Below are 13139 nucleotides of genomic sequence, written 5' to 3'. Positions count from 1 at the left end.
CATAGTATAGAACCCAGCCACGTAGTATATAGCACAGCCACATAGTATATTGCCCAGCCACGTATATTGCACAGCCACGTAGTATATAGCACAGCCCACGTAGTATATAATACAGCCACATAGCATATAGCACAGCCACGTAATATATTGCACAGCCACGTAGTATATTGCACATCCACGTAGTTTATAGCACAGCCCACGTAGTATATAGCACAGCCCACGCAGTGTATAGCACAGCCCACGTAGTATATAATACAGCCACATAGTATATAGCACAGCCACGTAATATATTGCACAGCCACGTAGTATATTGCACATCCACGTAGTTTATAGCACAGCCCACATAGTATATAGCACAGCCCACGTAGTATATAACACAGGCTACGTAGTATATAGCACAGCCCACGCAGTGTATAACACAGCCACTTAGTATATAGAACAGCCACGTAGTATATTACCCAGCCACATATATAGCACAGCCCATGTAGTATAGTACAGCCCACGCAGTATATAACACAGCCACGTAGTATATTGCCCAGCCATGTAATATATTGCACAGCCACGTAGTATATAGCACAGCCCACGTAGTATATAACACAGAGACTTAGTATATAACACAGCCCACGCAGTATATAACACAGCTCACGTAGTATATAGCACAGCCCACGTAGTATATAACACAGAGACGTAGTATATAACACAGCCCATGTAGTATTTAACACAGCCCACGTAGTATATAGCAATGTGGGCACCATAACCCTGTTAAAAAAAGAATTAAAATAAAAAATAGTTATATACTCACCTTCCGGCGGCCCCCAGATCCAGGCCAGGCGTTTAGCGATGCTCCTCGCGAAGCTCCGGTCCAAAGAATGCATTGCGGTCTCACGAGATGATGACATAGCAGTCTTGCGAGACCGCTATGTCATCATCTCGCGAGACTGCAATGCATTCTTTGGACCGGAGCATCGCAAGGAGCGGGAAAGGCGCCGGAAGGTGAGTATATAATAATTTTTTATTTTATTTAATTATTTTTAACATTAGATCTTTTTTAATATTGATGCTGCATAGGCAGCATCAATAGTAAAGCGTTGGTCACACAGGGTTAATAGCAGCGTTAACGGACTGCGTTGCACCGCAGCATAACGTGGTGTAACGCAGCCATTAACCCTGTGTGAGCGCTGACTTGAGGGGGGCACTGACAGAGTAGGAAGGTGCAAATTCGCGGCCGGACTGTGCCCGTCGCTGATTGGTCACGGCCTTCCGGCCAGACGGAAGTGACAGACAAACAGACGGAAGTGACCCTTAGACGATTATATAGATGCTTTACTCATAAAACACCATCATATTCTGCAGCTCTTTACAGACATCATCGCTGTCCCCAATGGGGCTCATAATGTACATTCCCTATCAGTATGTCTTTGGAATGTGGACGGAAACCAGAAAACCCGGAGGAAACCCACGCAAACACGGGGAGAACATACAAACTCCTTGCAGATGTTGTCCTAGGTGGGATTTGAACCCCGGACCACAACGCTGCAGTGCTAATCACTGAGCCAACGTTATGACAGTTGTGTCTTTCCACCCTTTCATTGCTCTCTGCGTTACAGATGGATGATGATGTTGCAGTTATAGCCAAATCTTCATGTAGTTTACTTCATCACAACTTCACTACGCATAGTGGTCGTGATAACAACACGGAGATCATTTAGTCTACTTGGCAACAGAGATATATGTATCTGAGCTGGAATACAAAGGTCTGAACAACATCATCCTGCAACCTGACGTGAAGCTGGCATCCATCTGTGGCCTTAAAGCGTCGTAACCCTCTTTAGCCAGTTTTATTTTTATTACTATTATTATAACCCCGGGTCTGCCTGATTCACCGCAGAGAATCTGGAGGAAGGTGGATGCTGCAGGCTCTGTGGCTGGCAGAATAGGGCAGATTAATTAGTAGAACAGGTTTATGATAAGGTGACACTTTGCAGAGGCTCCTGTTTACTCTCTTCACTTTTATTACTAGTGTAAAAATAGATCCGCTTCTCAGAGAGAGAATGGAGTATGAATCCACGGAGTATGAATGATGCAGAGCAATGTCCTGGTCACTGCACCTTTAAAGTATAAAAACTATGCAGAGAAAGTAGTCATAAGCTAAGCTTCTATAGAAAATGGAGACTCCTTCCTTAAAAAAGCACTCACATCAAAATGTTTAATATATTGCAGTCATCATATTATATAGAACTGTGTGCTTACAATTGCTCATTTTGCCTTTCTACCCAGCAAATTCTTCTCTTTTTCATTAGGTCTATAACATCACGTGATTAAAAACTGACTAGCTGAATCCTTCTAAGCTCTATCTAGAAACAGGAAGTCCCTTGTCCCTGCATTTATAATCCCACTCATCAACTCCTGACCCATCTCCTCCCTCCTCCCCCTCCCAGGGTCTTTGCAGTGATGTAGAATTGTAATCCTAATGATGACTCATGCAGGGAAAAGAGACTTCCCGTTTCTACATGGACCTTAGAAGGATTCAGGTTGTCAGTTTTTAATCACGTGATGTCATAGACCTAATGGAAAAGAGAAGAATTAACTGGGTAGAAGGGAAAATGAGCAATTGTAAGTATACAGTGCCATATAATGGAAAAGAGAAGAATTAACTGGGTAGAAGGGAAAATGAGCAATTGTAAGTATACAGTGCCATATAATGGAAAAGAGAAGAATTAACCGAGTAGAAGGAAAAAAAGCAATTGTAAGTATACAGTGCCATATAATGGAAAAGAGAAGAATTAATTGGGTAGAAGGGAAAATGAGCAATTGTAAGTATACAGTGCCATGTAATATGATGACTGCTATAAATTCCTTTATGACCTTAGACTTATAGGTACGTCTGAGGTCGTCAATTCCCTTTTGTCATGAGCCTGCATTTTTCACGGCACATGACAGCTGTCGTGTGCCTCAAAGAGCCGTGAGTGGAATCGAGAACCACTCTAGGCTGTTAACATGTGAAATGCCACTATCCATCACTATCAGCAGCATTTAACTCGCTCTCTAGAAGCGCATCATAAGACCCGCCCATCGGCGCCCCTGTCACATGATCGCGGGGTGCCAATGGGTTGGCATGACAGCCAAGGGTCTGCAGAAGATGTTCTTTACAACTAATCACATCCAGCTGTCACCAGAACCAGCTGATTAGTAGGGGTCAGGTGTTGCACCCCCACCAATCTGATATTGATGACAGTTGACGGAGCTGTGATGCGCAGGCCCGTCACTGCCAACATGCGGCTGTAACAAGAACCAGGAACAGCTGATAGGCGTTATGTCTGGTGTCTCACCCCCACAAACTAATATTGATAACATATCGTAAAGATAGGCCATCAATATAAAAGTAATGAACAACCCCTTTGAGGCTGGTTTCTTCTAGCACTCATCATACAGTTGATGGTCTGGGTGTTAAGAGCCAGAGAACACTGACCTCCATGTTACCACCCTGCTCACTATGGCCCATTTGGACTGTGTTCTATTAATTCCCACCCTCCTACTTTCTACCAATGAGGAAATTATTAACCCATTCATACATATGTTCCCCCGTCCCATCATTCTCACTTTATGTACAAGCCTTTATTGTGGTTCAGTGTTGACCTTACCGCCTCCTAGGAGCTGGTGAGATTAGTCTTATAGGACAAGTCATTCATGAACCCATAAGTGTTGATGCTGGTATATAAGGTTATTGTTATTTAGATGCTTACGTTTTGCCCCTTTTCCAGAGGAGTATTTATAGGTTTTGGACCCCATTTTTCCCACTGCTTATTGTTGAAAAAAATATTTTGAACTGACAAAGTAGGAGAAAGTCATCTCCGGCTGTACGCAGCTCGAGGGCCATATGTGATACAGCAGATGTCTTGTGAAATTATTTATCAACATGTTGGACATCTCATTGGTCAGTCGCTGGAAATAAATGTTATTGAAACAGGCAAATGTTAGTCTGCGGAGATCAGTAGACATAAAAAAATCCATCGTCTAGTTTTGGCCGTCAAGAATATATTGACTTGGAAGATTCAACTAAACGAGTCAAGAAACCATAGTATTAAAGGCACAAGTTGTGATATTAGTCTAATCTTTACTGTTCACTTATTCTATATCATATAAAGAAGTGTGCTACAGATGTAGCATAGGTTATCACGACGCATCATCTTTTTAACTTGACACATAAGATTTTCACACTTAAGACTACATCACACTGCACGATCCATTGACGGATGCCAAGTAACGGCTCATTCAGACATCCGTGCAAATCTCTCCGAGAGCGGACCACAATGCATGGATTGGCCATGGGTCTCCTGACCCGAGCATGACCGCTACATAGAAGTAAATGAAGCTGTCACGCTCGCGTCGGGAAAGTGTGCGGCCAGTCCGTGCATTAGTGGTCCATGCTTGGACCAATTGGCATTGACACCTGAATGAGCTTTTAGCAGTCGAATAACACTTTTGTGACTCCCGAGGGCTGTGTTATCAGTGTCAAGATTACCTCTGCTAAATCTGTATGTCTGCCTCAATTTCATGGGTAGACGGTTACATTTAAAAATATAAATGTGATATCTTTTGTTTCCCCAGTTTATTATATGCAGCTTTATGTCCAGCCCACCCGAGCTACGTCTTTTTAACTACACGTACCCAACCTGGTCTGTTGTGCTTGGTTACTGTATTGGCACGTCTTCATTCATCTGTGTTCCAGTATACATGGTATATCGGCTGGCTAGCACTCCTGGCACATTAAAAGAGGTAAGAAAGGACGCAGACTACATTGCTCTAACAATAATATGATATGGCTACTAAACTATCATTTTTGGCTAGAAATATCTCTTGTAATTGAAGTTCCAAAAGTAATGTAAACGATAAATCTGTGTTCTACACTTTCTAGCCCATATGCTCTTTCTCACTGCACCAGAAATTGTTCAACTTACTATACCTGCCTTGCATCTTGGTATTGTGAACAATTATAGTCCTGAGCTCTCTATAACCCAACCCACCACTGATTGGCTGCACTGTGTATATCCCCAGACTAAGCATTTCAGTATGAAACGCGCGTCGGGTGTGGTGGGTCTCCAGGAGCGCTCCATAGGTAACTACTATGTCATTATATATTAACTTATACACTTGTATTATTACCTGTTTATCCTTTATTGCATGTTTGTGCATGGTCACATGGCACATTTGCACATGGTGTATTATATTATGGAATGATTATTTTAACCACTATTATTGGAGTTTCTGCCTGGATGTCCCACCGTTTTGCCTGTGCTTTGGTTATATACCCATTACGGATTGCTGTTTTTATTACAAATTAATAAACTTTATTGTTTTCATTGGCCTTGTGTGAAGGTAGTTTTTTGGTGTTATTGCACTGTGTATAGGCGGAAAGCTGCCAGTGGTGGGGTTATACAGAGCTCGGCATTCATAGCACTGCCAGATCTGCAGCAGATAAAACTGCAGTAAGCAACCCAGTAAGTAACACATCGCTGTAATCAGGGTCTCTGCCCCTGCATCATGCTGCTCTCAGATGGTGTATCAAAACCCTGCTGACAGATTCCCTTTAAAGCAGTTGGTTACTTTGTGTAAGAAATCTATGGTAATGATGGATATATTAAATTTACTAAGTGTACTTCTTAGTCCCCTTCCCACCATGTTCATTTTTTGTTGTTGGTCTTTTCCACCCCTTTTTCCAATAGACAGAACTTTTTCTTTTTCAGGTAACATAGCTGTATGAAGGCTTGTTTCTTGTGGGACAAGTTGTAGTTTTGAATAACATAATTAACTTTTCCATACAATTTACAGAACAAATCCCACATGCATGGAAATAGTGAGCAAAAATGCAATTCCGCCATTGCCTTTTGGGTTCAGTTTTTACAGTAGTAATTGTACAGTTAAACATGACCGTGCAAAACATGGTTCTTCATGTCAGTATACGTACAAAAATACCAAATGTAAAGTATAGTGGCTTAAACAATTATGAACTTTTGTAAAAAAAAAACCAAAAACTTTTTTTTCTCTTTACATCGATGGAGCCGTGTGAGGGCTCGTTTGTTTGTATGGTGAGCTATAGTTTTTATTGTCAACATTTTGGGGTATGTGTGAAAATGTTATTGCTTCTTATTTCACGTCTTTTGAGATGCAAGATGGCTAAAAAAACAGCATTTCAATTTTATTTTCTGTATGGCACTTGCTATAGTTTAATTAAAGAAGTTGGCCACTACTATATTATTGATGACCTATCCTTAGGATCAATGTCCGATTGGTAGGGATGCGACACCCGTCTCCCCTGCTGATCCGCTGGTTTTTGGTGCAGGTGACGGCCGAAAGTGCTCAATTACGGAGCTGCTCCATCTACTCATAGTGGCCACGGCCAGGTACTGCACATGCAACCCCTATTGATATTGACTGATTGACAGTTATGTGTATACAGTGCATTGGCAGGAAGCGGTCAACCTGTGCTGAGTACATGGGTCAGACAGAGCTCATGACTATGAAGGACTATCTCACAGCAGATTTACTAGTCCTCTAGTGACACATCACTGGAATAAGCCTATTTGGCATTAGTATTCTCATTCTAGAAAAGGCCTGGGACCCCCTATATGAGCCAGAGAGGAGAGCTGCCTGACCTAACAAATGCTATTGGTGAATAGGCAAAAAGTCCTACAGACACTCCTCAACATCTTGCACGCCCCCTGAGGAAGCGATATTCACCAGAAGCGAAACGCGCGTTGGGGTAGCTAACAAGGACCAGGACAGGACCTGCCACACTTATTATGGGTAAATAAAACCTTGGACTTTATCTTGTATGTTTCACTACCCATGAGTATCTGACCGGACTGGCGACAGGACTGCTATTGCACATTACCGTCATTGCGGCAGTGCCGAGGACATATTAATTTTAATGGACAGTTTAAGTGCCATGGTCTATCAGTGGTTTTATACTTGTTATCATAGCACACTAGTTACATGTTGCATATAAGTATACTTGGCAGTATCCTGATCCGTGATCTTTGGTTCTGATGTATTCACGGATTTTTCACATGTTGTTACATAAGTGGTACATGTTTTAATTGTTTTTGTACAGTTGTATAATTTTCAATAAATATTATTCATGATTGATTATATATTTTTTGGCAATTTATTGGACTCTTGGTTCTCCTTTGGTACATGATTATGATTTGAGTCGCCATCAGTTACTTGGGAAGGTATTTTTGGCTGATGCTCTGTTGATATATCTTGTAGAAAGCCTTCCGCCTGAAGATCGGAAGGTGTTATAGCTGCAAGGAGACCACCTGTATATTAATGTATATGGATTTAGAATTGGATCTGGTAAAATCTCCTGCAGGTGGAATGTGGAGGTGTCCCAGTACATTTGTCCATGTGGTGTATAGTAGTCTCTGCGCTATTTATTATTTAATGCATTATTTCTCGTGCTTTTTTTGTAGAATATTGCTGAAGAGTCATGGAGGCTGTTGCATTCACAGTACACACGTGAAATAAAGGCCCAAACAACCCACGTCAGGGCTCATGTGCCAGATGCAGCCAGAGATGACTTGTACCGGCAGATTCCGGAAAGGGCATGTTTTCAGCGTCACATAAGTGACTCCCCAGAAAAGTAGCGCGGCCTTCATAACTCTTCAGTGATGCAGAACTCGCTAAACTTATTGGATAATGCAGTCACTAATGGCCATATATTGGGACATGTTTAAAAACCTTTTCCTCTCCATTTTAGTACCTTGGTGGCGAATTTAGAGATAAAAATATCCTGACAACTTACCGTGAATAGTTACCGTAATCATAAAAAAACAAACTATTGTTTAAAACCATTTTTGTGTTGTGTATTTCTTTTTACAAATGTTGCAAATTTTTTTTTTTCACATCACAATAAAAATTAGGAATCTTGCAATTTTCACATGAGCATTTGTTAGATTCTCTAACTTGCTGGTTAAAAAAAAAATGCACATGTCCATTGGCAGCAAAAGACTGAATCTGACCTCATCTTTTTGGTATTTAAAGGGACACTGTCACTTGAATTTGGAGGGAACAATCTTCAGCCATGGAGGCGGGGTTTTCGGGTGTTTGATTCACCCTTTCCTTACCCGCTGGCTGCAATATTGGATTGAAGTTCATTCTCTGTCCTCCATAGTACACGCCTGCGCAAGGCAACATTGCCTTGTGCAGGCGTGTACTACGGAGGACAGAGAATGAACTTCAATCCAATATTGCAGCCAGCATGCAGCCAGCGGGTAAGGAAAGGGTGAATCAAACACCCAAAAACCCCGCCCCTATGACTGAAGATTGTTCCCTCCAAATTCAGGTGACAGTGTCCCTTTAAGAGTCTACTAAGCTTGTGCTGAGGCCATTGTGAAGGGAGGGGGAGCAGGGTCAAGTGTGACATCTATTGTGATTGGTGGATCCTATGTTATCCTCTATGTATAGAGGTGTTACCTGTTATTGTAATCCTGCTTTGGATGATAAGGAAACAGCTGAAAAGTCTTCCTAAAATGACAGGACATATGCGCTTAAAATTGCAAGATCATTAATAGTGATGAGCGAGTATACTTGTTACTCGAGATTTCCGAGCATGCTTGGGTAATCTCCGAGTATTTCGGCATGCTCGGAGATTATGTTTGAGTCGCCACAGCTGTATAATTTGCGGCTGCTAGACAGCCTGAATACATGTGGGGATTCCCTAACAAACAGGCAATCCCCACATGTACTCAGGCTGTGTAACAGTCGCAAATCATGCAGCTGCGGTGACACAAACTAAATCTCCGAGCATGCCGAAATACTCGGAGACCACCCGAGCATGCTCAGAAATCTCGAGTAACGAGCAAGCTCGCCCATCACTAATCATTAATTTGTTGTTTTTTTTAAAATAAAGATCGTGATAGATAAAAAAATTATCCAATGTATGTAGCAAAAAAATTATATTTAAACAATAGGTCATTACCAATACCTACAAATCCGACATACTCTTTCAGCTCATTCGGGTCTGATGGATCTTAGCATACAACATCATCCCCTAATAGATACTATTGCTTCTACAAGTCATACAAAGGGTTTAATTTCTACCATATCTAGGAGCCTATTGTCATCCCAACTGGATAATCACTCTCTGATCGTTAAAACTAAATGGAAGGCAGATGTAGACCCCATATCGATGGAGAAATGGGCAGAGATTCTAGAAACTGTTCCCAAATTATCTCCCTGTGAGGCCCAAAGGCTCTCAACTGTATATAACTCACAGAGTATACAAAACTCTAAGCTTTTTTACACAAGATAGGATATTGCCATGATGCAAAGTGCCCTAGGTGTTGACTTGATGCATATGATGTGGGGATGTAGTCAGGACCATTTTGGAATCAGGTCATCTCCTTGATAGAAAGGGTGTATGGAGTGAAATTGTTAACAGATCTTCTTTTTTTACTTCTTATTCCCTTCTATGAACTTTCTACTCCATTATTCTAGAACTGCTCTGAAAATGAAAATGGTGGTCTCTGGAATGTTGGGATTTGGGCTTAGGGTGAGTTAGGGAATCGAAGTAGAGATACTATGTCTATATTTTATACTATGGACATTTTGTAATTTATGTTCTTTGAAAGATGGAAAATTTGTACTTTTGTAGTTTTTCAATAAAAATGATTTGATTGAGAAAAAAAATTAAAAATCAATAGGTCATTTCCTTAAAGACTATTTTAGGAATATTAATATTGTATGAAAGAATAGCACACCAAGAATATTCACAAACCGGAATGTTTATTTTTTTTAATATTCAACCCTTATATTAAAAAGAGTTATTACACCACAGAGTGAAGTATAGCAACGTTTCAGGTCATGTGCCCTTCATCAGGCTGGAATAGGGCATGTGTGGAATGTCTTTCTTGGACGAAAAAAAGAACGCAAAATATCCACATGTACTGGTGATTCTGTCACCACTAGGAGGTGACCCATCTTAATTGTCTGTGGCCAAATCGTATCTCAGAGAGATATTTAACGTGCACGGAGAAGACGCACAAGACAGCAGTTGTGCCTCAAATTAATTCTGATTTATTGGTCAAATCAGTACAATATTTATAAAGAAAATTTAGGTGGTTTTCCACATTACTTCATTTGGTTTTTCATCTATAATTATTGCAAATCATTGTTGATTACGCATGTTCTATGTCATTATCTTTATATGAAGGCAGGGAATTGCTGGGCTGTCTAGGAATTCAGAGAAAGTGTGGAAATTACTGGGAAAAAAAACAGGAAGTAGCTGTACAACCATCCATAAAATTCCAAATTTGTATTCAAAACTCCGTAAAAACAGGTGGAACCACAAAGCAGCTAAAACATGACTTGTTTCTGGCGCGACAAAGACCCTAAGTCACACCAGAAATGTGTCAGGTTTTAGCTGCTATGTGGATCCACCTGTTTTTACAACATTTTGAATAAAGATTTTGGATTTTATGGATGGTTGTGCCACTACTTTCCTTTTTTCCCCCATATATTTATGGCAGGTCCACCAGCTGGAGTCGGCACCCTGCTCTCTGTGGTTCAGTGCTTTTTCATCGCACTACAGGCGTAGTAAGCTCCATTTTTCTCTTTTCGTGGAAATTACTATTGCATATCGAAGAAGGACTCCGGAGGTATAACATGCAATGGATATGGAGGAATGCTGTGTGACGCACCCATTCTCTTCTTTGCAACATAAAATGGATGTTGATCACCCCACCTTTTGTCTATTGTGTATTTTATGAATATTGTGATAAGAAAAAACTACAATTTGCTGCTAATGTTTGTCTTTTTTTTTTTGTCTTCCTATAGCGCTTCATTAAAAGTATAACTCCGGAAACAGGAACCGAAATTCCTCTGGGAGGTATTCACATGAATGCTGTGTAACCTGGAAACAAAACATTGTCCTTTCCTGTTTGCAAACAACGCACCCCGTTCTGTGCCTCAGGAAAACTTTTTAAAACCTCAGACTGTCTATGGTTCAAATACCCAACACTGCACTGGATCATGCCAAGAAGACAGACTGGGCACAGGTCACGTCCCTAAAGTTATCAACCCAACAAGTACAGGGTCCTACTCAAAGAATATTAAATGTCCATGACTGAATAGCAGTGTGCATGTGTCTTATGATGTGGAGAACATGGTCTTATTTTAAATACTGGACACAATATTCTCTGACATGACAGCAAAGTAATAATTATTATATTTTAACTTTGATTCTGAGCTCTAGTGTATCAGGTCCTGATCAAAGTACAAAGATACAGAGAAACAATAAAACTGATCGTCATCAACCATAAAGCGAGATAAAAGATAGTGGAAAAAAATACAAATGGAAATCCGTATAAAGCAAAACAACTAATGAAATATGGACCAGCCGTTAATGATGTAGACATCTGATAGGTTTCTGTGGAACACCCTTGCTGCTGGCCAGATGCTGTAAGTTGTGGTGCACAGGTATGAGTCCAACCAAAAAGTCCAGAGATAATTATATTATTAGGTTAGACAGTATGAACAGGGTCCCAGACCGGTAGCGGACGAGCAGTAAAACATAGTTCGGAAAAGCCAGTGACTGTTGTCCCTTCTATACCTAGAGGTTACCAGTCTGATTAGGACCAACCCTATTGTGAACCTTTAGCTTGATCATTCCCTGAATCTAACTCCATTCTTTAAAGATCTGCCTTTTTATAATTATTATAGGGTTCTCTTGCCCTGCTTTACGGTAGATGGCTAGTTGTAATGTAACTTATATACATGTTGAGATGTTTTGTGTCCGACGACTATAATTGGCTTGGCCAGAATGGAAAGAATTGGGTTGGGCAGGCTGTACTGCGGGAAATGAGGAGCTTTGGAGCTTCAGATAAAGGTTTTTATTAGGACCAACGCGTTTCGGTGCCGGACCAATGCCTTTCTCTAAAAAAAACAAATTGGCCTCTTGTCCATCCGAATTGAAGGTAAGGGGAAAAAAGAGACCGTTCAATGTGGTCACCATCATACAAATACTGGGAATACTCCTTTTGATGCCAGTCTCTTAGTAATGCACCAGTCTCTTCATAGTCCCCATAATACCAGTCATTTCAAGGTCATTTACTGCGTAGGAATATTCAATACCTGCCTTTAAAGGGACACTGTCACCTGAATTTGGAGGGAACAATCTTCAGCCATGGAGGCGGGGTTTTGGGGTTTTTGATTCACCCTTTCTTTACCCGCTGGCTGCATGCTGGCTGCAATATTGGATTGAAGTTCATTCTCTGTCCTCCGTAGTGCAGAGGTCCCCAACTCCAGTCCTCAAGGCCCACCAACAGGTCATGTTTTCAGGATTTCCTTTGCATTGCACAGGTGATGCAATTATTACCTGGGCAAGACTAAGGAAATCCTGAAAACATGACCTGTTGGTGGGCCTTGAGGACTGGAGTTGGGGACCTCTGCTGTAGTACATGCCTGCACAAGGCATGGAGGACAGAGAATGAACTTCAATCCAATATTGCAGCCAGCATGCAGCCAGCGGGTAAGGAAAGGGTGAATCAAAAACCCCAAAACCCCGCCTCAATGGCTGAAGATTGTTCCCTCCAAATTCAGGTGACAGTGTCCCTTTAAGATAGCACATCAGTATCAGATCGGTGAGGATCCACGTACTCCCAGCTATCTGCCGTAATACACCGGAAGGGATGCAGCAGTAAACCCCTCCATGCAGTCATCATAACAAAGCAAAAATTACTTAGCTGTTCCAGCTCTTGTGTGGCTGCATATGAACAGCGGTTTAGTAAATATGTGGCTCTTGGATATAATTTCCACCTCTGCTGGCAATCTCATTCAATAAAACAATATGCCTAACACTAATATACTGTAGGTCGTAAAGTGTGGAAGAAAGTTGGATTAACCAAACCTGTAAAATTCTTCATTAGTCCCAACTGCATGAATAAAAAACAATATTAATCCGAAATATAATTCAGCATTAGAAAAATGTAAAATGACCTTATTCTTTAATAAGATTTCTATTTTCTTTCATAAATTTTATAAATCAATGGTACATAGGAAAAAAAGAAACTTTTAAATATATCTCATCAGAGACATCCACTTCTTTCTTCGCCAAGACTGATCTTTACCCATGAGTAAAG

General features: G+C 40.9%; 1 protein-coding gene across 1 annotated transcript in view; it reads left to right on the top strand.

The window, feature by feature from the left end:
• Nucleotides 1-11319, top strand: part of SLC6A4 (solute carrier family 6 member 4) — a 187513-nt gene extending 176194 nt beyond the window's left edge. The window contains exons 13-14 of the mRNA XM_069761165.1: nt 4609-4776; nt 10837-11319. Coding sequence (XP_069617266.1) covers nt 4609-4776; nt 10837-10911 — 243 coding nt within the window. The 3' untranslated portion in view covers nt 10912-11319. The remainder of the gene's footprint in view (nt 1-4608; nt 4777-10836) is intronic.
• The last annotated feature ends 1820 nt before the right edge of the window (nt 11320-13139 follow it).

Source organism: Ranitomeya imitator, chromosome 3 (assembly GCF_032444005.1).
Source record: "Ranitomeya imitator isolate aRanImi1 chromosome 3, aRanImi1.pri, whole genome shotgun sequence".
Lineage (NCBI taxonomy): Eukaryota > Metazoa > Chordata > Amphibia > Anura > Dendrobatidae > Ranitomeya > Ranitomeya imitator.
The sequence above is the reverse complement of the archived record's forward strand: the minus strand, read 5'-3'. Positions and strand labels throughout refer to the sequence as shown.